Raw genomic sequence first — 25163 nt, forward strand, 5'->3', positions numbered from 1 at the left:
TTATTAAGTGAATTTTGTCCATTTTACAACCTTTCTTGCAACTGTTTTTAAGTGTACCCCTGTGATTGTTCAGTTAGAGACAAAGTAGTTACCCAAATCTGGATTCCCCATTGACTTTGCTTGTCAGAAGGCTGGAAAAGGTGATCACATCATGTTGGGACATTGCAAGCATCATAAATATGAACTAATTGCAGGTGTCTGAATTTTGATCATGTGACTGATCAGTGATTGATGGGGCTATAAGTGTGAAAAATGATGAAAAGTCACTTTTTTCAATACTGTTGTAACTTTGAACAATCATTAAAATAACAATTGAAAGTCGAAAACTATCTGTATATGACAAAATTATGGATATATTACTTCAGTCAAGGCAAAAGATTGCCTTATTTTATTAATTAAAATTAATAGAGCAATGACATGACCGGTGCAGAAATTGCATTTTCTCATATAATACTTCCGAAGTTCATACACTTTAAATTTCACACACATAATTTAATATGAGCTACATGAAAGTGATACAAAGATTTTTATTTGATAATGGTATTGTTGTTTATATTTGATCCTGTGCTCTTGAATTGGAGAAAACATTGGAATTCAATGTGTGTTAATTTCCATTCAACTTTTTTTTGCTTCCTTTCCTAGTTGGCTACACAATGAATGATCTTGTATTTGAATGGCAAGAAAATGGTGCTGTTCAAGTAGCTGAAGGACTCACTTTGCCACAGTTTTTGTTGAAAGAAGATAAAGATCTTTGTTACTGCACAAAACACTACAATACAGGTGGGAAAACTATTCAGTGTTTTGACACTTGAAAAAACATTGTAACTCCTTGTTCTTCAAGAATATATTCAATGTATAGTTAATCACAGAGTACCGTATTTTCACGACCATAAGCCGCACCGGATTATAAGCCGCAGTATCAGTTAACATTAATTTTTCAAACTTTTTCCATATATAAAGCGCACCGGGTTGTAAGCCGCACGTTTTTTTTGCAATTACTAACGAAATCGCAACCTGCCACTCCTCGCACTCCGCACTACATGATACCCCCCCCACCGTTCGTCCAGTAAGGTCAGGGAGGCGTTGGGCAGAATTGGGAGGGAGATTTTCAAAGAAGCGCACCAAATATCTCCCGCAAACTGAATCGGCTTTAATAAAGCAATTACCTGCTCAGCTTTAGTTCCCTTTGTGAAAGTTAGAATCTGCAGCTTGAACCCGAGAAACTATTAATCCTTCTCCCATTAAGCGCTATTCCATCGGACCTCCCCATTAAAACCAATTGGAGGAGAAAGCCTGGGCGCTGGGGAGGGAAACTGCTCAGACGGTGGAAGGGACGGTAGGCGCGAACGGAGAAGAAAGCCTGGGCGCTGGGGAGGGAAACTGCTCAGACGGTGGAAGGGATGGTAGGCGCGAACGGAGAAGAAAGCCTGGGCACTGGGGAGGGAAACTGCTCCGACGGTGGAAGGGACGGGAGGCACGAACGGAGAAGAAAGCCTGGGCGCTGGGGAGGGAAACTGCTCAGATGGTGGAAGGGATGGGAGGCGCGAATGGAGGAGAAAGCCTGGGCGCTGGGGAGGGAAACTGCTCCATATATAAAGTGCACCGGGTTATAAGCCGCACTGCCGGTTTTTGATCAAATTTTAGGATTTTCAGTGCGGCTTATAGTCGTGAAAATACAGTAGTAATGATTCTTGAGCCAAGAAATATTTACATCCAGGAGAAGAGTTTCATAACACACATTTTAACTTCAATGTGGAGTGGCAATTAAATAGATAATAACATCAGCCACAAAATATCAGACAACAGACAATCCAGTACAGTGAAAGAAATAAAGTCAAGGTATTTTTTTCTGGGAAAATTGTAGAATTTAGAGAATTTGCATGAGTGTAGACAAAATAAGGAAAAACATCGTACCCGAGAGTCGTATTTTAAAGTATTTTGAAGGTTTTAGTCTTCAGTTTTAAATATATGATTACTTTTATTAGACTAATTTTATTTTAATTTGCTACCTCCAATTACAGAACTATAAAGTAGAACATAGATATTGTTATTGATATTGATATTAAAAAAACTGGAGATTGCTGATTCAGTGGAAAAAACTTCCCATGTCCTTATGATAAAATAAAGATTCTGCTGCTGCTATCCTATGTTTTTGGCTTATTTTTCACATATAAAGGTTTTACATCTGGAATGCTGCTGGATATTTTATCAAAACAGGAAATCAAACATATTTATAACCACTGGGAACAGCTGTGTTCTGCCACTGTTGATTAAAGAAAATGATCATAGTGTAATAAGTAGGAATAGTAACATGTTGATTACCTCCAATTTTAAAAGAAACAATTATTGTTGCATTTTGCACATATTTTACATTCCTTTTGTTTGTTGTTAGCATGAGCCCTACAAAGAAGCAGAGTAAAGTGAGTTTTAGACAGCTAATTGTTATTATTAACGTTATTACTTAAGTAACTCCATCTTTAATTATCTATTTAGGAGGCTATAATAAATCTCTTAAAACGAATTCTATTTGCTTTAAAGTTATTTAAATGGATATTTTCTGTAGATTATACTATAAAACTCTATGTAACATTTAACTAAACAAAACTGTACATAGTGAGACTTCTTTTGAACCAAAGTAACTCAAATCAGAATGTGTCCAAAATTCAGTACCTATGATTCCTGTGGAATTGAAATTCAGTAGATTTTATAAAACATTTTATGATATTGAAATGATCATAAAACAGTTTCTGATACAATACAAAATGTTCAAAATGGGTTATTGGGTTCTCTAAAGTAAAATTAAATCTGGATTCAATCCTAACCCTAACCCTAATCCTAAAGTAAAATTAAATCTGGATTCACCCTGGAAACCCTTACAGGATTTTCTGCCTCATAACCTTGGGTGCTGGGTAGAATTCAGCTGTACTCAAGTTGCTTTCAAAGAATTTGACCATTATAAGCATGCAATTTGTTTGTACTACTCCAGGCAACATTGGTTTAATCACATTGACTGGAATTCACAAGCTGACCATTATATGCTCTTATTTCCAGGAACTTGAATGAGAACTATAGGAGTTGTAGAGTACAGATACAATAAATAAATGAACAAGTATATGAACAATTAGCGGGAGGGATGTTGTAATATATTACAAGCAAAAAGTAATTGACATTATTTTGTCATTGCATCAAGGGTAGTTGATAATGGAATATAACTGGTTCCTCTAACAGTTGTTCTCTGTTATAACCAGGAAAGTTCACCTGCATCGAAGTTCAATTCCATCTTGAAAGGCAGATGGGATATTATCTCATTCAAATGTATATTCCCAGTCTCCTGATTGTCATACTATCATGGGTGTCATTTTGGATCAACATGGATGCCGCTCCAGCTAGAGTGGCTCTAGGTATAACAACTGTACTCACTATGACAACCCAGAGTTCAGGATCACGGGCTTCACTCCCAAAGGTGAGCCTGAAGGTTTTAATCTTGGTTGATTATAGAGAATTGTCTCTTATATATGCAGTAGCTATTAAAACTATTCTTCTTATATCGTAAATATTAATTGGATATATAAATATAGCAATAGCAATAGCAGTTAGACTTATATACCGCTTCATAGGGCTTTCAGCCCTCTCTAAGCGGTTTACAGAGTCAGCATATTGCCCCCAACAACAATCCGGGTCCTCATTTTACTCACCTCGGAAGGATGGAAGGCTGAGTCAACCCTGAGCCGGTGAGATTTGAACAGCCGAACTGCAGAACTGCAGTCAGCTGAAGTAGCCTGCAGTGCTGCATTTAACCACTGCGCCACCTCGGCTCTTGATATAAATATAAATATGTCATTACATCTTACAAGATATATACTGTATCTTGATATAAATATAAATATGTCATTACATCTTACAAGATATATACTGTATCTTGATATAAATATAAATATGTCATTACATCTTACAAGATATATACTGTATATTTCTAAATAAGTCTGGCTTTACAATATGATATGGTTTACTACTTTACTTTTGTAATAGGGTCCTACATTTATTTCTGTAATCATGGCTATTATTGACAAGTAGCATTAGTCAAGCCATCACATATCCATAGACATAAGAAAAGTGAGTTATTATTCTAAAAAGGTGAAAACAAATTAAATTATTTCATTTCATTTTACAGAAAACAAATTGTGGCAGTTATGTCAATCTGATTTGTTTACCTGATAATTCCTGTAGAATGATGCGGGCCATAAAGCATCATAAATGGTTTACCAAACGTTCAGTAATTTGAGTCAAAGTTTTCTGCCTTTCACTATGAATAACCCCTGATGATTACTTCAGGTGATCTAGCATATTTTTGCCTAACATGGAATGTCATAAAGATAAAGTCTTAAGATTCTGTTTTGACACTAGAACGTCTTTCTAATAATGTTGCTTGTAGGACATACATATTTTCCTCTTTTATCCTTTTGTTGTAGTTCACTCTTTACTATGATTTGAGGAGACACATTTTCTTCCTTTCACATTTGGAGACATTACACTGTCCTATGTTTTTATACCAGCAATCTTCTACTATGTACTACCTATAGGTATCATATGTCAAGGCTATTGACATCTGGATGGCCGTTTGCTTGCTTTTTGTGTTCTCGGCACTTCTGGAATATGCAGCTGTAAATTTTGTTTCAAGACAACATAAAGAACTGTTAAGATTTCACCGAAAGAGAAAGAAGAATAAGGTAAATATGACAAGCACAGGTTTCAGAAATATAAACAGCAAGAAAATTCTGACAATTTTATAACAATGATAGATTGTTCTAAGTGACTTGTAAAACAATGAATTGATCTAGAATGACATTTTGTATTTGGTTGACATAAAGCACATGTAATTCAAAAATTTTGTGATGTCTTCAAAGTAAGGGTTTAAAAGAATTTAAAGAATCATGTAGAGGTTTCTGCAAAGTTTAATGTCACCAAAATACTAAAAGGTTTATTTATTATGGAAACAAATGATTTGAGCTATCTTAACATTATTTTGTACAACTATTCTATGGAAGAAAAATGATGGATATATTTAGGATTTTAAATGAAGGGAAAAAACAACTCATAATGCAGTTTTCTTTTTATGTAGGTGAGAGGCAAGATGAGTTTTTTCAGGTGAAATAAATGTTAAAAATGTGAGGCATATTACAAGGGTCAAAACTATTTATTTTTTATACCTGAGATTTAATTTTAAACAGTGATGCAATAAACTGAAGATTTTTCTATGTGTTTTTTGACAACATGCAGTAGAATAGCATATTGCAAGATAGCCCAAGAGTATTATTATACCATGGAAATTATAAATGCGTGGTTTATTTTAGGGCAAGTGGGGGCAAAATTTATGCAGCTGGAAATAAAGGGTGGATATAGAAGCTTCTCCATGTTAAAGATTTTTTTTCTGATTCTGTCATAAGCACCTTAATATAAGGAAGTATATTAAATAACCCTGATGTATTAAATAACTATGAGATTTCTGCGTACCTCTGTGATCTTTATACAATCTTATAATGGAAATGTCAAAAGAAACAAGGATTATATCTGGATTAAGTATAAAGTGCCAGAGTGAAGCTGCACCAATGACTATGTGTGGATGTTGCTTCTTGAAATTCTAAGGCATGTTTTTCTTTCCCTCGGACTGAGTCTTTACATGACATGGGTACAGATTATATATGCTGCATATTTCATTACTTCATATTTGAGGTAACACAGTTGAGTCCATTTTCTTTTCACACACACAATTACTGGATGTGCACTACATTAAATATTAAATCATAGCCATGAAAAAGGCTCTTCGATATTTATGGATCGTTGGCTTATTTAAACATCTGGTTTGAATGAATATCTGTAGTTTCTTAATGTTATATTTTACTGTGCTACACTTACACAGCTACGTTGATAGTCTTTTTAAAGAATTATATTTTATCCAGCCTCAATAGTGCAGCTATTGCAGTGACTAAACCAGTTCCTCCAGACCCTTTTCTATGTAAAGTGCACAAACGTACTCAACACATTATATATATTAAATCATTTAATCATTTAAATCAGAACGATTTAATATGGCCTGACTCATTTATACTATTATTCATCTTTACAACATGTACCTCCCTTAATTGTGAATGTGGTTGTGATTTAATATTTTCACCAATTCTATCCTATCCCAGAAAAAAGATAAAAGAGTCCCTATGGATTTTACTCAACTAGTAAATGCTGTCCCACAGTGCTGTTACCTTCCCACCAAAGTGATACCTGTTTATCTACTCATTTTCCTGCTTTCTAACTGCTATGTTGGCAGGAGCTGGGGTGAGGATGGAAGCTGACCATGTTCTTGGTATTCAGGTCTTGTATCTGAAGTACCACTTTCCAGCCGACAAGCCCACCATTTTAACTGCCACTGCATTGCCTCCGTATCCCTGATGCCCTTACCTTAAATATTACTCAAGCAGATTCTTCAGGATGCTCCCAAATTTTTAAAAAAGTGTTTTACTATCATCTTTTTTTGGCAAAGGTATTTCAGTCTCCAGAATGTATTGGTCTTTTCCATTCCATTCCATTCCATTCCACAAGCCTGACATGCTTAGCAATTACATCTAGATAAGTCTAGCCATATACTGCCAATGGTAGAAACGACAATGGAATTATTGTTGTGATAACTATACTTAACAGACTATTATGAATAATAAAAAGGGTAATGCTAAGTAACAACTTCAAATTTGATACAGAATCCCTAAGTCCTTTGGGAATGGTGCTTATTTACAGCAGTATACTATGTTACTGTATACCAGTGCTGGGTTCCGGATCCTGTCGCAACTGGTACGCTGTGACAGGGCCGGGCGTCCACCACATGCAAGCATGCGCACCCACCACCCTGCAATGCTCCAGCTACTTGGCAAAATGTTGCTCAGGCGCTGTACACTGCACCCGTGTGCGCAAATGGCCTTGTTGACTCAAATACAGGTAAGGAATGCGGGTGGGAAGGTGGGCCCTCCAAAGCATCATTCCGGTATGGTGCTTGCTGCTACCATCAGCCACTGGTACGCCCATACCGGGGCGTATCGCCCGGAACCACCACTGCTATATACCAAGAGTGCCATTCCTGTTTGGGCAGCCAATTGCAGATGGTGATAATATTAATATTCTTTTCAGACTAAGCATTTATTGTTCACATTAAGCCAAAACTATTCTATTACTTTAAATTATTGCCTTTAACATTCTTATGATGTACAATAAAAGGCAATCCTTCACCATGTTTTAAAAGAAAAACAACTTTCAGTTGCATAATAAGCATTCCATTTCTCATTTTATATGTCTGATTAATATTTATTTGTTAGTAAACCCTACAAAATTATCTGTTGGTTTGTCTGTCCATCTGTCTATTGATCCATCCATTCAAAAGATTTATATTTCAACCTAACTCAAATAACATAACTCTGGATAGCATAAAAAATACTAAACAAAAATATAAAATAAAGTGACACATACAATTATTAGCGATAGCAATAGCACTTAGACTTATATACTGCTTCACTGTGCTTTTACAGCCCTCTCTAAGCAGTTTACAGAGTCAGCATATTGCCACCAACAATCTGGGTCCTCATTTTATCCTCCTCAGAAGGATGGAAGGCTGAGTTAACCTTGAGCTTGGTGAAATTTGAACTGCCAAATTGCAGGCAGCTGGCAGGCAGTAGAAGTAGCCTGCAGTACTGCACTCTAACTATTAGGGTTATGCTCACTTTAAATTTCCTTCTCTTGATTTTGTGGATTTCAGTAGTTGCAGCAAATCCATAAAAACATTTTGTTTGCTTGTTGCCATGAGCTACAAATGTGAATTGCTATTTTAAGTTTACGTAATTTTTATGAATTGGTTTGGCTCCATCTGCAGGTTTTCAAGGCAATTTTCTACATGGCTGTATTCATTTGATTGTTTGATGTAAAACATTTTTAATCAGGCTCACTTGTGGATAATTCATTGGCATACATACTGTATATGCAAAAATCTTCTGAAAATAGTGGGTTTTTAAGAATATAACATATGTCACAAAGAAATGGCATGACAAATTCTCTGATGTGATGACTTGCCAAATTAAAATGTAAATTGGCCCATCATTAACTAGAATCACAATCATAAAGTTTGAAGTGGGCATTTAGGTGATCATGTCCAGTGCAGGAATCTAAATTAAAATGTCTACAACAGATGGTTATTTTAACTTTTTTTAACATATTCAGTGAAAGGAAGCCTACCACCTCCCTGGTTAATTAGTTCCATTGACAAATACTTTTTACTATACTAATGTTTTTTTTCTAATAGCCAATAGAACCTGCTTCCTGTTATTTAAATATAAACTATCATGCATCTTGCACTCTGGAACAAAGAAGAGAGCATCTTTCCTATGCCATCATTTACCCAAGAATTTAAAGAGTCTTATTGCATTCTCCAGGCCTACAGTACAATAGTATTTACCTTTTTCTTTATAGCAACACTGAGAGGTCACGTTCATATTTCAAGATACTTTCCCCACATTTAATGTTCAAATAACATATCAGCCCTTCAAGGCAGGCCAGTTTAGAGTTATTTTCAAATTTCTTTCTAACGTTTTCTATACGTTTTCTATAACGTTTTCTTTTCTCAGCCTTATTTAACATTTTGCTAACTATTCTAAGGTTATCTCTGTAGTTGCTGAAATAAAAAAATCTCATGAATGAATACAAATTAATAACATAAAAATTAGACTAGTAGTCCAAATCCAGCATTTAGATTGATACTTCTCCAATGAAGAAACACATAAATGCTACAGTTTGGCCTTTAACTACAAGTACAGCTAAGTTTAGGTGGGGATACATGATACCCTTCTAAAGTATTAATGAAAGATTTCCCTGTCAATCATGTCCGACTCTAGGGCATGATCCTCATCTTTGTTTCTTGGCCAAGGGAGCTAGTGTTGTCTGAACACAATTTTTGTGGTCATGTGGCCAGCATGGCTCTATAGCAAAACACACAGAATGCTGTTATCTTCCCGCCGAAGTGGTACCTTGCTGTTAGTAATAATTCCTCATAATATTATGTAAAATAGACTTTTTTGAATCACAGAACTTGGATCAAAGTGGAAACAAAATACAGCTGGGGGAAAAGCTTCAGAAATTGAGGCAAGAAAGTAGTCAAATATATATACAGAATATGGTAAAATATCTACAGAATATAGTAAAAAGTCTCACACCCTGGCCTCAGCTATGCAAATGAAGCTCTGATGGTTTTTTATGTGTAATATATGGAAGATACACATCCAAAGTAGACAGTGCACCAATGTACTGTCCCAGCCAACATCTTCACTCTTTTACCACATTCTGTAGATAATATAAATTTTGTTTAAATACCGTATTTATTTATTAAATTTGTTTGCTACCCATTTCATTGTGACAATAGATACCATCTCTTGAAAGGAAAATAACTCTTAATTTAAGATGATTCCATCTCAAAAAAGTAAGTGTGGACATTAAAAAATAGCATAAAATTATAGAAAGTCTCGGGCAATGTCCAATAGTTATCTCATTGGCTCTGACACCAACTTTTGAGATTCTTTTTTTTTTTAAATGTGTCCATTTGACACACATATTTTATTTTTTATTGCTTTAATACACAAAAAGAAACTGAAAAAGAATATAACAAAAAGAGAAAAATTTGTATTAAAATATATTTAGAATAGAGTTGAAAAGGACCTTGGAGGTTTTCTAGTCCTACCCCCTGCCTAAGCAGGAAACCCTACACCGCTTCATACTTCTATGGTCACAGAATTTAAGGGAAGGAACCTGAGTGCATTCACCCTGATTAACAGAGTTGGACGGGGCCTTGGAGATCTTCGAGTCCAACCCCCTACTTAGGCAGGAAACCTTACACCACTTCAGACAAATGGTTATATCCAACATCTTCTTAAAAGCCTCCAGTATTGGAACATTCACAACTTCTGAAGGCAAGTTGTTCCACTGATTAATTATTGTAACTGTCAGGAAATTTCTCCTTAATTCTAGGTTGCTTCTCTCCACCCATTGCTTATTGTCCTGCCCTCAGGTGCTTTGGAGAAGAGTTTGACTCCCTCTTCTTTGTGGCGTTGCCCTGAGATATTGGACTACTGTTATCATGTCTCTCCTAGTCCTTCTTTCCATTAAACTAGACATAACCCAGTTTCTGCAACTATTCTTCATATGTTTTAGTCTCCAGTCCCCTAATCATCTTTGTTGCTCTTCTTTGCACTCTTTCTAGAGTGCACATCTTTTTTACAGCGTGGTGACCAAAACTGAATGCAGTATTGCAGGTGTGGCCTTACCAAGGCATTATAAAGTGATATTAACACTTCATGTGATCTTGATTCTATCCCTCTGTTTACGCAGTCTAAAACTGTGTTGGCCTTTTTGGCAGCTGCTGCACACTGCTGGCTCATATTTAAATGGTTGTCCACTAGGACTTCAAGATCCCTCTCACAGTAACTACTATTGAGCAAGACACCACATATACTGTGCTAACTACTACTGAGCAAGACACCACATATACTGTGCATATTACTAATGGAGAAAATAATTCAGTGTAATTTTAAATACATCATAAAATTTTTACCACACATTCCATGTCATTAATAAAGGGCCAGTTTTTAATCAGAAAGCAAACATTTATTTTTGATCCAAGGTTGCACATAGATATCACACCATTTTCTGATGCTGTCATCCTTTCTTCTATGCCCCATGCTGAGTAAACCTGTACTTCTTTAGAGAGTTATAAATTTTACATTGCGGCACATAATTTCAAAAGTATAGTCATGTTCTAAACCAGGATGTCCAATCCTGGCAACTCTTAGAGTTGTAGACTTCAATTTCCAGAATTCCCCAGTCAGCTGATGAATTCTGGGAATTGATGTCCACAAGTGATAAAGTTGTTCAGGTTGGCCACTCCTGTTCTAAACAGTATGGCTCTTCTTCAACACCATATCAACAAACTTGAAAAGAGAAGCTTTTGTCATATAAGTACCCATTTTTATATGTGACAAACTTGTATACTAATTTACTATACATACAGTATAGTATGACTTTACATTCCATAAATTAACTTTCCGCTGATAGTAAACATTCTTTTTCAAAAGCAAAATCACTCATATATGTTCACAGGCAGATGTATGTTTTTCTTACAGAATAAAAATGAGAAGAACCTTTTTCTTCTTTGAGAAGCAGGTTGATGATAGAGTAAGGAAAAGGGTTAACTGCACATGAAAAGAAGCAAAAGAGAAATAGGGGAAATGATGAAAGCAAGACGATAAGAGTAAGAGTAAGAGATAACAGGACGGGGAATGGGGAAAAAAACAGAAGGACCCTATTTCAAAATTAAAGAGTCAAGCAGCAACAAATCTTCAAGCTAATATTTAAAAACATTTCCTACACTTTGCAGCAGCAATGTTTTTTTTAGTAGCTTCTTTATTTTTTCAAGGGATACCATCTTTCCCCATTTATATTATTTAGAAAAAGAAAAAAAGATTTTTTTAAATAAACACAGAATTTGTTTTAAAGGAAGATGTAAATTTGACAAAAATATTTAGGTTCAAGAATTCTAATTCTTTCTTTTTCTCGTCTTTCTTTCTTTCTTTCTTTCTTTCTTTCTTTCTTTCTTTTTACAGGATGATGATATAAGGGACAATCGGTTCAATTTCACAGGCTATGGAATGAGCCCACCATGTATACAAGCAAAGGATGGAGTGGTTCCAAAAGGGTCCAATAATCCAGTTCAGTCTGCATCCCTTACTACTGAAGAAATGAGGAAGGTATTCATTGATCGGGCCAAGAAAATTGATACCTTATCCAGAGCCTGTTTTCCTTTAGCCTTTCTTATATTCAACATTTTCTACTGGGTTATCTATAAAATTGTTAGGCATGAGGACATTCACCAAAAACAAAATTAAGGTTTTCCCTTTTCAACAGTTCTCATTTTGATTACAGTGGTAAAAATCAGTATGGAAATACTTTTTAATGAACAGGAGCTCAATGGGAAAAAATACCCCAAGACACAAAATATTTATGTGACTTGCTATGCAAAGTCATAATGACAGATGGGGGCGGGGAGAGACATCCAGTGAAGATGCAGCATAATCTACCACAGTATTTCTACTTGTTATTAACTTTAGTTTTTCAAAGTAAATGACAATGTTGTTAGGTAAAAATTTACTGCCAATCTTTCTACCTATTGTTACATAATAATATAGTATTCTTTGAAGTCCTTGTTATAATTTTTAATTCAGCTATATATTTTTAATCTATGAAAAGGAAGTCCACAAAGTCCTTAGATAAGTGCCATACAATCAAGCCTCCTTTAAATTTTATAAGTGAACACTGTTTTGAGTCTTGAGTCTAAAAATGTTAACTATTTTAAATAATGAAGCTTGTTTTCTAGATTTAAGGACACTGCCAATGGCCTTTGTATTAAACACACAATGCATTTTAGATAACACACTGAAAAAAAGAAGCTGCATGCAAATACAAATATGTGCAATCACAAATCACTTATTTTATGAAATTATACTGAGGTTTCCTTTAACATGTCAATTCTATTCTGGAAAAAAAGATACACTGGTAATTGCCAGCCATGTCACAAATATGATTGACAATTGAATTCAAATTCAAGATTTTTGACATAGAAAAAGGCAGGCTAGGTCATTTCATATTATTCAGCACAATATTAGAAATTTTAATCTTCTATTAAAGCTGGGTGGGGAAAAAGACAGTAGCCAAAAAGATGGGCAGGTGTTAACCTTTTATATTATCCTTATAAAATAACAATGTCATAAAATTTTAAAATGTATTATTTATTTATTTGTTTGTTTTATTTATTTAGGAAATTTATACAGCTCACAGTGACTCTATGCAGCTTACAAACAATAAAACACAGTATGGGGGGGGGGGAGAATATTCCCTTATTCATCCGCCCTTGGTGACAACACAGTCAAATAAGCCATTTGATGGGCTCCATTCCATTCTGGGTCCCACAGGGCCACTGTCAAGTCTTCAGGGCCTTACGAACCAGTGTCAAAGTAGGAGCCAGTCTAATTTCCGAAGAGATGATATTCCAAAGGGAGGGAGCCACAGAGAAGACCCTTCTTCTGGATCCAGCCTCTTCCTCCACTGGGGACAGGAACCACAACATTTCTTGCCTGCCTACCTATTGGGTGGATGTGACTGGCAAGATATGTTCCCTCAGATAACCATCTCAGATGTGACTGGCAAGATGTGTTCCCTCAGATAACCATCTCAGATATTACGATAGATGATAGCGCAGTATTTCCAATTCAGTAACATATTTTTCAACAAAAAAAATATTATTGCAATTTGTGGCATAGCTTTGAAAAATAAACTGGCCCTAGTGCAATGATTTGGCTCTATCTATTATTAGATAGGAGGTGATTTACCAATCCATTTATGTAAGCACATTATAAATAATACTGGCCTGAGAATGTTAACCATGCTTAAAACTATTCAACTTATAGATAACATATACTCAATTAATTAATTAATTAAAACCCTTGGAATCAAATAAACTTCTGTGGTAAATACATTTAAAATCAGTCTGATCCAGCATTCATTGACAAATCTAATAATAAATGCTTAAATAATTTTGAACCACTTGTAACCAACGTGTAATAAAGGCAGCATCTCTCAGACAAATATAGGTTCCCTTGGCTGAAAATCGAAGATGAGCACCACCTTCTTGAGTCTGTCATGGCTGAATAGGGGAAACATTTAATCTTTTAATGATGATAATTATGCTTTCATTTATTTGTATCCTTTCAAATAATAGCTTGAAATGAAGCTGTGTATTAATTTAGTGCAAAATATAGATAACATGCAAACAGATTTTGTTACCTGGAAGTTGCTTTTTCACTGAAAAATTAGTGCAGCAGCCAAAGTATGTGTTGTATAAAGACCTATATACTGTTATTGCCTTGGGTGGTTTCTGAAAGAAATAAGAGACTGAAGGAAGCATTTGGATGAAAGCTGTAAAATGATGCTCATGCTGATCTCTTCAATGTTATTGCTTTTTCTTTTTTTGCTATTTCCACAAAATATACATAAGACTTGGGCCCCAGGTTTGCAATGATCAGAAAATAAAACCAACTTACATATTACAGTTTTGGATGTTTACTTGTAAGCTACCGTATATAGTTGTGCCATATGCTTTTCATACGAAGATTAAACATTAAATACAGTACCTTGTGTGACAGTGAACTTCACTAGCAGCTTCCTCAAAATGTGATAACCAAACCCAACCAATCAACCAACCAACCAACCAAACAAACAAACAAAATGAACATAATAGTGTATTTATTATGTCTGTAAGTTTTAAGACAAGAACAAACATCAGTTTATGTCTAGAAGTGTTTCCTTTTAGTAAAATCCAATGAAAATGTTGTGCATGATTAATTTTTCTTTCTTATATTATTTCTATATTCTGCACTACTGTGAACATGTTCTGCTGACAGAGGTATTAAGATGTATGCAGCCATAATGTTCATCTAATTGTAAATATTTTGTCCTAAAACAAGAATAAAAACCACATTTTTTCATGAATTACTCAGTCTGTCACCATTGTTTTAGGCACTGACTACAAAATGACAAAAGCATAATATCTCAAACAGAAAACTTGGTTCCCTGTGGATGGTAATACCCAATCCAATGTAGAAGCAAGTTTATCATGAATTTTTGAGGAAAACAAATGCTAAGAAAATAAAGAACATTTTAAGAGATGGATTCCTATGTCTTGAATGAACAGTTAGGGAATCCTCTTGGATTCCCTACTATTGGATAAGGAAAGGTTTGCAAGCAAACAATCAACCTGAGAGAGCACCAGACTCACAGTTAGGGAATAAAATTATTATGAATGCAACATTCCAGATACAAAATATGATCTGGGTCATCTAAACAATGAAAGATTCAAAATATTTTATTTTATTTATTTTTTATTTTATTTTTATGGCATTGCATTAATTAACACCATGATTCGCCACCTATCATTACAGTAGAAGAATTTCTACCATTTTTAAAATTAGGATTGTCTAGCCAAACATTTACCTAATTCTATTTCAAAAGATTGGAAAATGTAACCGATTCTAGAAAATTAAAGTTCACATCTAAAGTAGCATAAAACACAGGAACTGATGAATCATTAATCAATCAGTGTGACACTGACAACTAGACATTATGCAATATGAAACAATTGATTTGCAAGGATATTAAAACAGTACTAATTATTAATCCCACATTTATTTGTTAAGAAATAAAGATTCATTTTTTATTAGACAATTTCCTACATAGATGGTGGAAAGACTATTGACATAATATATGTGACTTCAGCCCATAATATTCTGTGTAACAAGCTTAGTACATAAGGATGGTGATGTGTATCTACAGCCACAGGTTGCTCAAAAACTATGGTAAAAAAATGCTTGTATTTCGATTCATCATCAAATCTATTATTTTAATCCTTACTTGCAGAAAATTCATAAGTAACAGTATGAAGAACAGATTGACATTTAGGTTGAAAAATAGCCAAGGCAGACAATTCACTGAAATACTTGATGGAAAGCTCTTCAGTGGTTTTGATGGAAAATGGCAATAGTGCACAAAATTCTTTAAAAAGCAGTAAACTTGTCCTCTATACCCTACATGCATATATGTGTATGTATAGAAGTCATTACTGTAAGTTTACAATATTCATAATTTTTGTACAAGATCTTAACATTAAAACCAACAAAAGTACAGAATAATAATTAAAGATATTAAAGTGCAGGTGAAACCAGAAGATGGAGAAGCAAGCATTATTATGGGATTGGGATGATCACCATCACTAAATTTTTATTTTTCATTTTTCAGCCTATCCTTTTTAAAAAAGATGGTTTAAACTTTTGCATACAAGATATTATTTTTTAAAAACTTTGCCTACATGATATGATATTTTTAAACTTTTAGCTTCTTTTTCTTTTTGCAGAGTGCTTCTTTCAGTGTGCTGAAAATATTACTAAATATTGGTAGAACTTTATACATCTTGTTTCTTTTCAGATTTACTGTTAATATAATTATACATTTATCTTACAAGCATACTTTCTTATATGAATGAAACAAAGCTCATTGTTATATTGTTATATTGTTATATTTATTCTTCTATAAAAACTTCAAGAGCAATGTTCAGTATCACACTTTTAAATATATAATGGGGTACTGATATATTACTTTTAATAAGTAACTTTTTGAATATTTACCTTGAAATTAACATCCAATAATGACAATGTATTAAATGCTTTGCTGGCCACATCATCTATGAATAAAATGACAAAGAATCACAATGCCACAGATGCAAATACTCCATTTTTTGATAATGACCTCTTGGTGGAATTGTGTTTTTTTTTTTTTTTACAAATGGGTGAATGCTTTCATTTATGCTGCTCCTAAACTATGCCACGAACACTTCCTCATCTATTCAGTCATGACTAAAAAGTTAATGACTTTGGTTTTGTATCTTCTTTGCTAAAACATGTAAAATATATTTATTGACTTTTATTTATATTTTATACTTTTCTTTTATATTTGTCACTTAAAGGCATTTTATAAATTGAAAGTTGACAGAGTTTGTTTATTTACTTATATAAATGTATGTAGTTGCACATCTCATCAATATAACCCTTTGTGACTTTAGTTTGTTGTTATTGTAAAATACTAGCTAACAAAGAACAGATATGAAGTTATTATGATTCACTACTACTTTTCAGCAAGAGCAACTGGGGAAATTTTTTCCTGAAACTCTCTTAATAATAGATCACATATATCTTAGAGCAGGGTTGGGTTCTGGGTTCTGTTACTGCCAGTTCGCTCAGGGACTCACTTCAGGCGTGCTCACTCACTTGATGCATGCTACACGTGCATGTGCAGTAGTAAAAAAAATTGCTTCTGTGCATGCGCAGAAGCAAAAAACAAGATGGTGGTGCCTATAGAACCAGTCAAGTTACTACCTTCTTGGTCAAACCGGTCCGAACCGGTAGGAATCCAACTTTGTCTTAGAGCATTTTAGGAATGTAACAAATAATATTTAAAACAATAGATAGTTTTGGTGAAAAATTTGATCCACAATTAGAAGACACAGAATAACAGAAAAACAGAATTGAGAGGGACCTTGGAAGTCTTCTAGACCAAGTCCCTACTCAAGTAGGAGACCCGATACCATTTCAGACAAATGGCTGTCCAGTCTCTTCTTAAAAACCTCCAATGATGGAGCTCACACAATTTCTGAAAGTAAGTATACCACTGGTTAATTGTTCACATTGTTAGGAAATTTCTCTTTAGTTGTAGGTTGCTTCTCTCTTTAATTAGTTTTCATTCATTGTTTCCTTCTGGTCAGGGGTGAAATCAACTTACCTTTGCTACCAGTTCGCAAATGTGAGCATGTGTGCATGTGCAGCACCTTCCACCCATGTGCAGAGCATCAAAAATGGGACGTGATGCCATTTGATGTGGGTGGGCAGAGCCTCCTGCCGCCACCGCTACCAGTTGGCCCGAACCGGATAGAACCGGCTGAATTGCACCACTGTTTCTGGTGCTTTGGAAAATAGGTGGACCTATTTACAGTTCTTTTTTTGGTAGGATGGGCTATATTTTCTTTTTGTGTGAAGACAGATGCAAATAATAAATTAAACAGATCTGCTTTCTCTCTACGGCCCATTGCTTCCTTGCCATCCCATTTGTGAACCAATTATTTCCTTGACTTTATTATTTTTTATATGTGGTATCTTTATTTATTACTTTTGACATTTGTTACAAGTCTTACTTCATTTTGAACTTTGGTTTGTATACCATCTTTGCAGATTCAGACTATTTGCTGATATTTCTTCTTTCCATTTTTGTATTTATCCTTTTTTTTCTTTCAATTTATTAGAAAGTTCTTTGTGTAACAATGCTGGTTTCTCCTTAGATTTCTTGTTTTTCCCCCAGTATTGAGTTGGACTGGGCTTTTATAATCATATTTTTCAGAGTCTCCCAAGTTTCTTAACTTGTTTTCTTCTTTAAGATTTTCATCCATGGAATCCTTCCTAAGCTTTCTTTAAGTTTGTTAAAATCAACTCTTTTAAAGTCTATGACACTGGTTTGATTATCTTCTATTGCTTGTGCCTGCATTATACTGAATTCCAGTACGACATGGTCATTCATTGTCTTCCAAAGTTCCTGCAAATTCAACCTCTTCAATCACTTCTCTTTAGTAAGAATTAAATATAGATCTCCATTTAGTTCTCTCCTCTATCTTTTGAATGACAAAGTTGTCAGGTAGGTTGGTCAGGAACCTGTTCAATCTCCCACTCGATGCAGAGTTTGTCTCCCAATTGATGTCAGGATAGTTAAAGTCCCCCATTACTACTGTGCTGTGTTTCTTACATACATTTGTAACTGATAAGCAAAAAGTTCTATTTATTTATTTATTTCCTTTGTTGGATGGTAAGTTATGGTTTCATCTATTTTTTGTTTCATTAAACTTATTTAAATTGTTAATTATATTTGTTAGACTATATCTTTTTCACAATAATGTGTTCCTTTGACAGCTATTGTAAACAAAGAAGTAATAAGACAACACTTGGATAATTCCAACAATGCTTTCCCTCCTAATCTTCTGAAAACACTTTGAATACTCCATTACATTTATATCATAGATGTTAGAAAAAAATCAAATACAATTTTCAGCAGATGGCAGCATTTAACTGGTCTTAACTCAAAAAAGCTAAATGGGTAAACAGATATTATGCAAGATTGTAGGAAAAACTGTGTGGTTACAAAACAAGCAAAAGTAAACAATGATAAACTATGTCCATATTGTTGTGAAGAAAATTATGTGAACATGCTCATGTTGTCATCAGGAGTATTCAATCTTATCACAATGTATAATGGAGATTGAACTAGCTGTGAACTGATTTTTTTTAATGTACATGTTTGTTTTAAGTACACAAAAATATTCCACTAATTTCATACTTTCAAATATCATACAAAACTTTTTGCTAAACCAATTCTTGAATACAACTCATCTGTCTGGAACCCTCACTGCATATCAGACATTAATACAAGCGAATGAGTCCAGAGATATTTCACGAGAAGAGTCTTCCATTCCTCTGCTCACAACAGAATACCTTATGCCACTAGATTTGAAATATTGGCTTAGACAACTTAGAACTTCTACGCCTTGGATCTGACCTAATTATCTGCTACAATGCCCTACCTGTCATTGAATACTTCAGCTTCAACCACAACAATACACAAACTGACAATAGATACAAACTTACGGTAAACCACTCCAATATTGATTGCAGAAAAGACGACTTCAGGAATAGAGTTGTCAGTGCCTGGAATGTACTACCTGACACTGTGGTTTCTTCCCCAAACCTCCAAACTTTAACCTTAGACTGTCTACTGTCAACCTCACTCCTTTCCTAAGAGGTCTTCAAGGAGCGTGCATAAGTGCACCAATGTGCCAATTGTCCCTGTCCTAATATTTTCTTGTATTCGTATTCATTTCATGTATACATAATCATGTTTATACTTACATCTTTTATCTAATTCATGCTTGACAAAATAAATAAATAAATAAAATAAATCATATATATATTGCTGAGCCATTTTGTTCAAGATTATTATCTGTAGTTCATATGTACACATAACATGATTCAGGTTTATTTGATTCTTCCTTGCCTTCTTCAAACAATCCCTTTCCAAAAATGTCAGTTTAACATGTTTTAATAGGCAGTGTAGATCTAAATTCACCACAAGATGTCTCCCTTCCATTATCTTTAGAGGATAGTTCTATTCAACAGTTTTTAAAGAATCTTACTATGCTCATGATGAAAATGTCTGGCTGAAAAGGTGAATCAGCATGCCAAAGCAAATTGTGTTTTTAATTTGAGCTTCCTGTTTCTTTAGAAAATATTTCAACTCATCCATCAAAAAGAAAAACCACTTTAGCAAGTAAATTTTACCTTCTTGCAAGCATATCTGTTCTGGCATTCTAGACTTAGTAAATTTATCTGACACACTTGCCTAATGACGCAATCAGAAAAGTTCAGTAGGAATGCCTCTTTAATTATGCAATGTTGTCTAAGATTGAGCTCATGTGACTCACTAAAATGGTGTGGTACCAAGGGCAAAGACACTGACTTAATCAAAAGTTCTTAGAAATCAGAAAACAAAAAAAGAAAACATTTCAGTGAATTAACAGCTTAATCTGGCACATGTCAGCTCAAAACTATGTCAGTTTGATTTTAATTGCTTCAACTGCCAAATTTTGTGTTTAGAGAATTGCAGCCTTAGAGTATAAGTGCATAACTAGCTTTTGTTTATGTTATTAATAATAAGTTAGACCTTGCCATAGCCATACTCATCAAAATTAATGGAACTTGCTGATCATGTATAACTAAAACACATTTGATTTCAATTAGTGTTCTCTAAATAGGACTAAGAAACATGGTTTATTATCTTCTTCAAGCTAACTTGTGTTATTGACTAAATATCTAAGGAGATGCATTTATTTTCATTCTAAACATGTGTACCTGATGTAGCCCATAGTTCTACTTGAACTTAATCATAGTCCAAAAATTGCTTGATATTAGTAATTTCCTCCTCTGTCTCAATTACACTGTCTTTATCTCATCTCCTGCCCACGACTGATGCAGACTTCAGCTGTCCTTAGTTATAATGGTATTAAAATAGTATCTTCTTTCTCTTGTTCTAATATTCAAGATGCCTCAAGACATATAAAATTTGTTAGGCTTTGTGGCACAGTCTTTTTAAAGATATCTGTGTCAACCCTGAAGCTGTCCTGACCAAAGTCATCTTGGAGCTTCAGGAGCTGAGGGATGGGGGGGTGGGGGGAGAGATTAGAGATAGCTGAGGTTTTGCAGGCAGAATAAAATATTTTCTCTTGGGAACCAAGGACATTCTCACACCTGACCAGAGGAAGGAGGAGTAATGTCACCAGGCACCCAGACAGTTGATTGGACCATGTGACTGATTGGTTGGGTTGAGGGAAAACTTTTACTTTTAATTAGGTGGAAACCGTGGGAATCTTCAAAGCCGGTTTTCACCAGATCTGTGCTAATATGATATATCCAATAAAGATATTCTTTGAAGAATACATCTGCCTCGGGGTTTTACTTGCTATGGGTTATTACTTGGAATGCTGACAATCAGATGATTGGCAACTGAGGTAAAATAAGGATTTGAAATGTCATATTGGATTAGTATTCTGCCAACTCAAAGATGGTGGATAACACTTTAGATCAGTAGTAAGGAAAGGACCACAAAGTAGACATTTTAAACAGAACTAATGTGGCATAGAGGTTAAGGAGAGGTCAGCAATGGGAAATCCAGTTCCTAATCCACTCTCAGTCATGAAAACTCAGATTAATTTTGAGCCAGTTGCTGTCTCTTAGCCCAGCTCATAGTATTATTTTTACTGCATTAATATAAGTACATACACGCATACTAGTTTGCAATAACATTGTTTTAAAAGCTTTTCTAAACTATATTACAAAAGATAAAAGATAAATCCTATTATTTAGATGTGTATTTTTATATTTATGTGTGAATTACAGGTTTTGGAACAGAGTAGTCAAGAGATGCCTCTGTAAAAAAAGGCTCTCCTTATTTTTTATTAATTTTATGTTACCTAGTTTCTCTAACAATGCAACAGGTAAGAAGATTATAACTGCATAGTGGCACAGTGGTTAGAATGCAGCATTGCAGGCTAATTCTGCTGACTGAAGACTGCAGATTGCCAATGGTTCAGCAGTTTGATCTTGACCAGCTCAAGTTTGACTCAGACTTCCATCCTTCCAAAGTGGGTAAAATGAGGAGCCAGATTGTTGGGGGAGCAATATTCTGACTTTGTAAACTGCTTATAAAAGGCTTGAAAACAGCATGAAGTCTAAGTGCTATTGCTATTTTCTTTTTCAGATAGCTGATTAGGTAAAATTTTGAGTCTATATGATCAGTATTAATTCATTGAAAATTAGAATTTTGTGTTTTTCTAAAAAATAAATGGAAAATTGGCCTACCAGAGGTGAAAGGTGGACTACAGAAAAAGAAAACAAGAAGATCCTAATTCTGATGGTCATCTGAGTTTTACCTGCCGTTCTGCTTCCCCCTCCTTCTTTTCCATGTTGTCCACAATTACAAGAAAAAGAGCAGAGAGAGAAGTAGATATCATAGTTCATTTATTGCCATTTATCCAATTCCATAAGATCATAAGAAACAGCCCCATCCTATCCCCATGAAAAGAAAGGTAATGGGTACATTAGGGGAGCAACTGGGTTCTTCTCTTGCCCTATGTCAATTGCCTATAAGACAAGGAAGCCAGGGAAAATAGGTTTCTGCAGTTCTCCAATCTTCAAAGTGATCATAGCACCAAAGATACCTGTTAAGTCCTGAAGTCTACCATGCCATTGACTTACATTGCTGGCTCCTGATTGGCTGAGACGCGAGCAGACAGCTGGTGGGAGAATTCCGCTATCCTATTGGTTAAGCGTCTGACAGCTCTAGTATAAAAGGGCTGTCAGCTGTCCTTGGCTTTTGCTGTTTGCCGGTTCGAGGTTTGCCTTACATTGAGCTGTATGTCACTGTAAATAAAGGTTGTGTTAGCTTCAACCTGCCTTGCCTCAGTTTCTGTCTGCCTTGTTCTCCCTACAGAACAATATCTTTTTTCCATTCTGAATTTCTTCTTCCCGCAGGCTCTTAGTGTGGACAGAACTATTTCTCTACTTTTAGCCAGGATACAGAACAGCATCTCTAGGTTTTTACCAGCAAGCACACTGGAAAACCACATTTTAGTGCTCATACACACTATCATAAAAAAATTGAATATGTCAAGAAGATTTATATTTCCAAAATAGAAGCTTTCCAGTGCCCCACCTATGCTAAGGACTAATTAATCATTCACAAAGGTGGTTTTTAAACTGTTGACTATCAACTGCTATTAATGGAAATTAAGGTCTAATTTCAACAGTATGTAATTATGTTGGTAAAAAGGCTTTGTTATAACATGCTCAAAGAATAAAACTGTAGCAAAAGAATATTAAGGTCACAGAGATATATACAGAAATGCAAACATTGTGCTCTGTAGGTGAAAAGGAGACTATAATCAACAGAAAAATCATTACTCATACAAAGCTTTCTCCATAATAGACTTGATTAAAAACATTGCCTTGCTTAACTGGATGTTGGTTGGGATTCACCTAACACCAAAGGACAAATATTGTTCTATTTACATAATAACAACATTTAAACCTGTTTTCCATGTTAAATTAAGGAATGTTGCTGTGATATCTGCAAATCAGTTTACCAAGATTTTCTAAGGCTGCTTTACACATGAAGAATTTCTAAGAATGTCTAGCTGCCAAACCATAAGTAGGTTTACACATTATATCTCTATGACTCAGTGAAGAAGGCGTAGTTATACCTGAAAAAGTGATAGATAAAACTGATTTCATTTTATTTAATGTGAAATATAATGAATGTGATTATACACTAATTGGCTAATAAACTTCTTCATTCCGCATATTAAAAACCAGGTAAGTGGCAGCTCTCACTCAACCTTGTCTGAATTTGGAAAGCTAAACAAGATTTCACCAGGTTCACACTTTAAACAAGTCACTATTTGGGACTGTACGTTAGATTAAACACACAAAAAATCATCTCAGAAAACTCAGGTTCTACTGGGCTACTTCTGCAACTATAAAATCCCATTGTTAGCCTCATGTGTGAATCAGTACATTAGCGGAAGGCAGAAAAAATAGGCCCAGGCACCTAAGACTAACAGAATTAACCAAAGTTTTTCTTAATGTGTATTATGTCAGCAGCATCTAAGACTGAACAGCATATGCTGATCAAGAAAAATGCTGCAGTCCTAGTTTCTGTAAATGACTCAGCTTGGATGATTCACTTGCCCTTTGCTTGCGAAACTATAACATGGTAAAACATACTAACTGTCTTCTTCTATTTAATGTATCAGCAGAAATTTAATCAACATCAACATTTACTGTGCTTTTTAGCTGAACTCAAGGGAACCTTTCAATTTCATTTCCCTGCCAATTTAAACAGCCCAACAGAGTTCTGCTGCTTCTCAACTCTTTCTCTGTTTGAATTGCACTTGAGGAAGAGTACTTCAGAGGCATAAAAATTTGAAGTTTGGGAGTTTATGTTGCGGTAGACTGAGGAGTTAAGTTGCAGCTTCTTATCTGTAAAATTAACTGATAGTTGATAAGCACAAATGTTCATTCAAAATGTTCATTCAAAAAAACATTGGTTTTTTTTTAAAAAAAATCTAGGGTAAGGAGAAATCTTCAACATCTTTTCAAGAGCAGGACTCCTTGTTAGCAAAGATGGTACCACTACAGCAACTGGAAAAAAAGAAAACACTTATTATTACACTGCATTCTAGTACTTGTCTTAAAGAGTACTTTACATAAACTGTGAATACAAGTTTAAAAGGCAAAAGTACAAAGAAATGTAATGTTTTTCCCCCACTTGATTTTTAGTTGAAAATTGAGTCAATGATACTGTTTTATCAAAAGTACACTCAAACCTTTGTTCCAATTGAAATGAGATATTTATATATAGTAATATACTTAAAGATAAGAAACGAAAGGAATAGGCACTTCAAAAAAGGAAAAATAAATAGTAAAAAATTAGTCAACTATGCTATTAGCACTAAAGGGAACATGAGAGCATGTTAAGATAAGTAGGACACAGTAATCAACCCAACTGAATTGTCCACTATGACAAGAACTGAAGAATCATAAATTCCACATCTATGCTATGTTGCAGCGGTAAGATGGGGAAAGTCTCTTCCACTTTTCTGTTCACCAGTCAGATATGCAGCAGGAAAATCTTGTTTCTCATTTCCTCAGGCTTTGACATGCATTATAGAAGCTCTTATCACATTTTGGAGCAAGAGGTGGGAACTAGTAAACCATAAATTAAACAGGAGAACTTTGAGCACCTCTGACCAAGTAGCTATAGCAAGAGCCTTTGTGAGCCTTTGAAAATCTTGAGTGACTCAAGGCAAGTTATGGATGACTGCCAATGTA

The 25163-nt window shown here is 34.7% G+C and overlaps 1 protein-coding gene across 3 annotated transcripts in view; it reads left to right on the forward strand.

The window, feature by feature from the left end:
- The window catches only part of GLRA3 (glycine receptor alpha 3), an 81202-nt gene extending 68799 nt beyond the window's left edge, over positions 1-12403 (forward strand). For all 3 annotated transcript variants that reach the window (XM_087724570.1, XM_087724569.1, XM_087724571.1), the window contains 4 exons: positions 643-780; positions 3249-3463; positions 4581-4727; positions 11682-12403. In XM_087724570.1, the coding sequence (XP_087580696.1) occupies positions 643-780; positions 3249-3463; positions 4581-4727; positions 11682-11963 (782 nt within the window). In that variant the 3' untranslated portion in view covers positions 11964-12403. The remainder of the gene's footprint in view (positions 1-642; positions 781-3248; positions 3464-4580; positions 4728-11681) is intronic.
- The last annotated feature ends 12760 nt before the right edge of the window (positions 12404-25163 follow it).

Source organism: Thamnophis sirtalis, unplaced genomic scaffold (assembly GCF_051295495.1).
Source record: "Thamnophis sirtalis isolate CommonGarterSnake01/CBP01778 unplaced genomic scaffold, rThaSir2_p1.2 scaffold_10, whole genome shotgun sequence".
Classification (NCBI taxonomy): domain Eukaryota; kingdom Metazoa; phylum Chordata; class Lepidosauria; order Squamata; family Natricidae; genus Thamnophis; species Thamnophis sirtalis.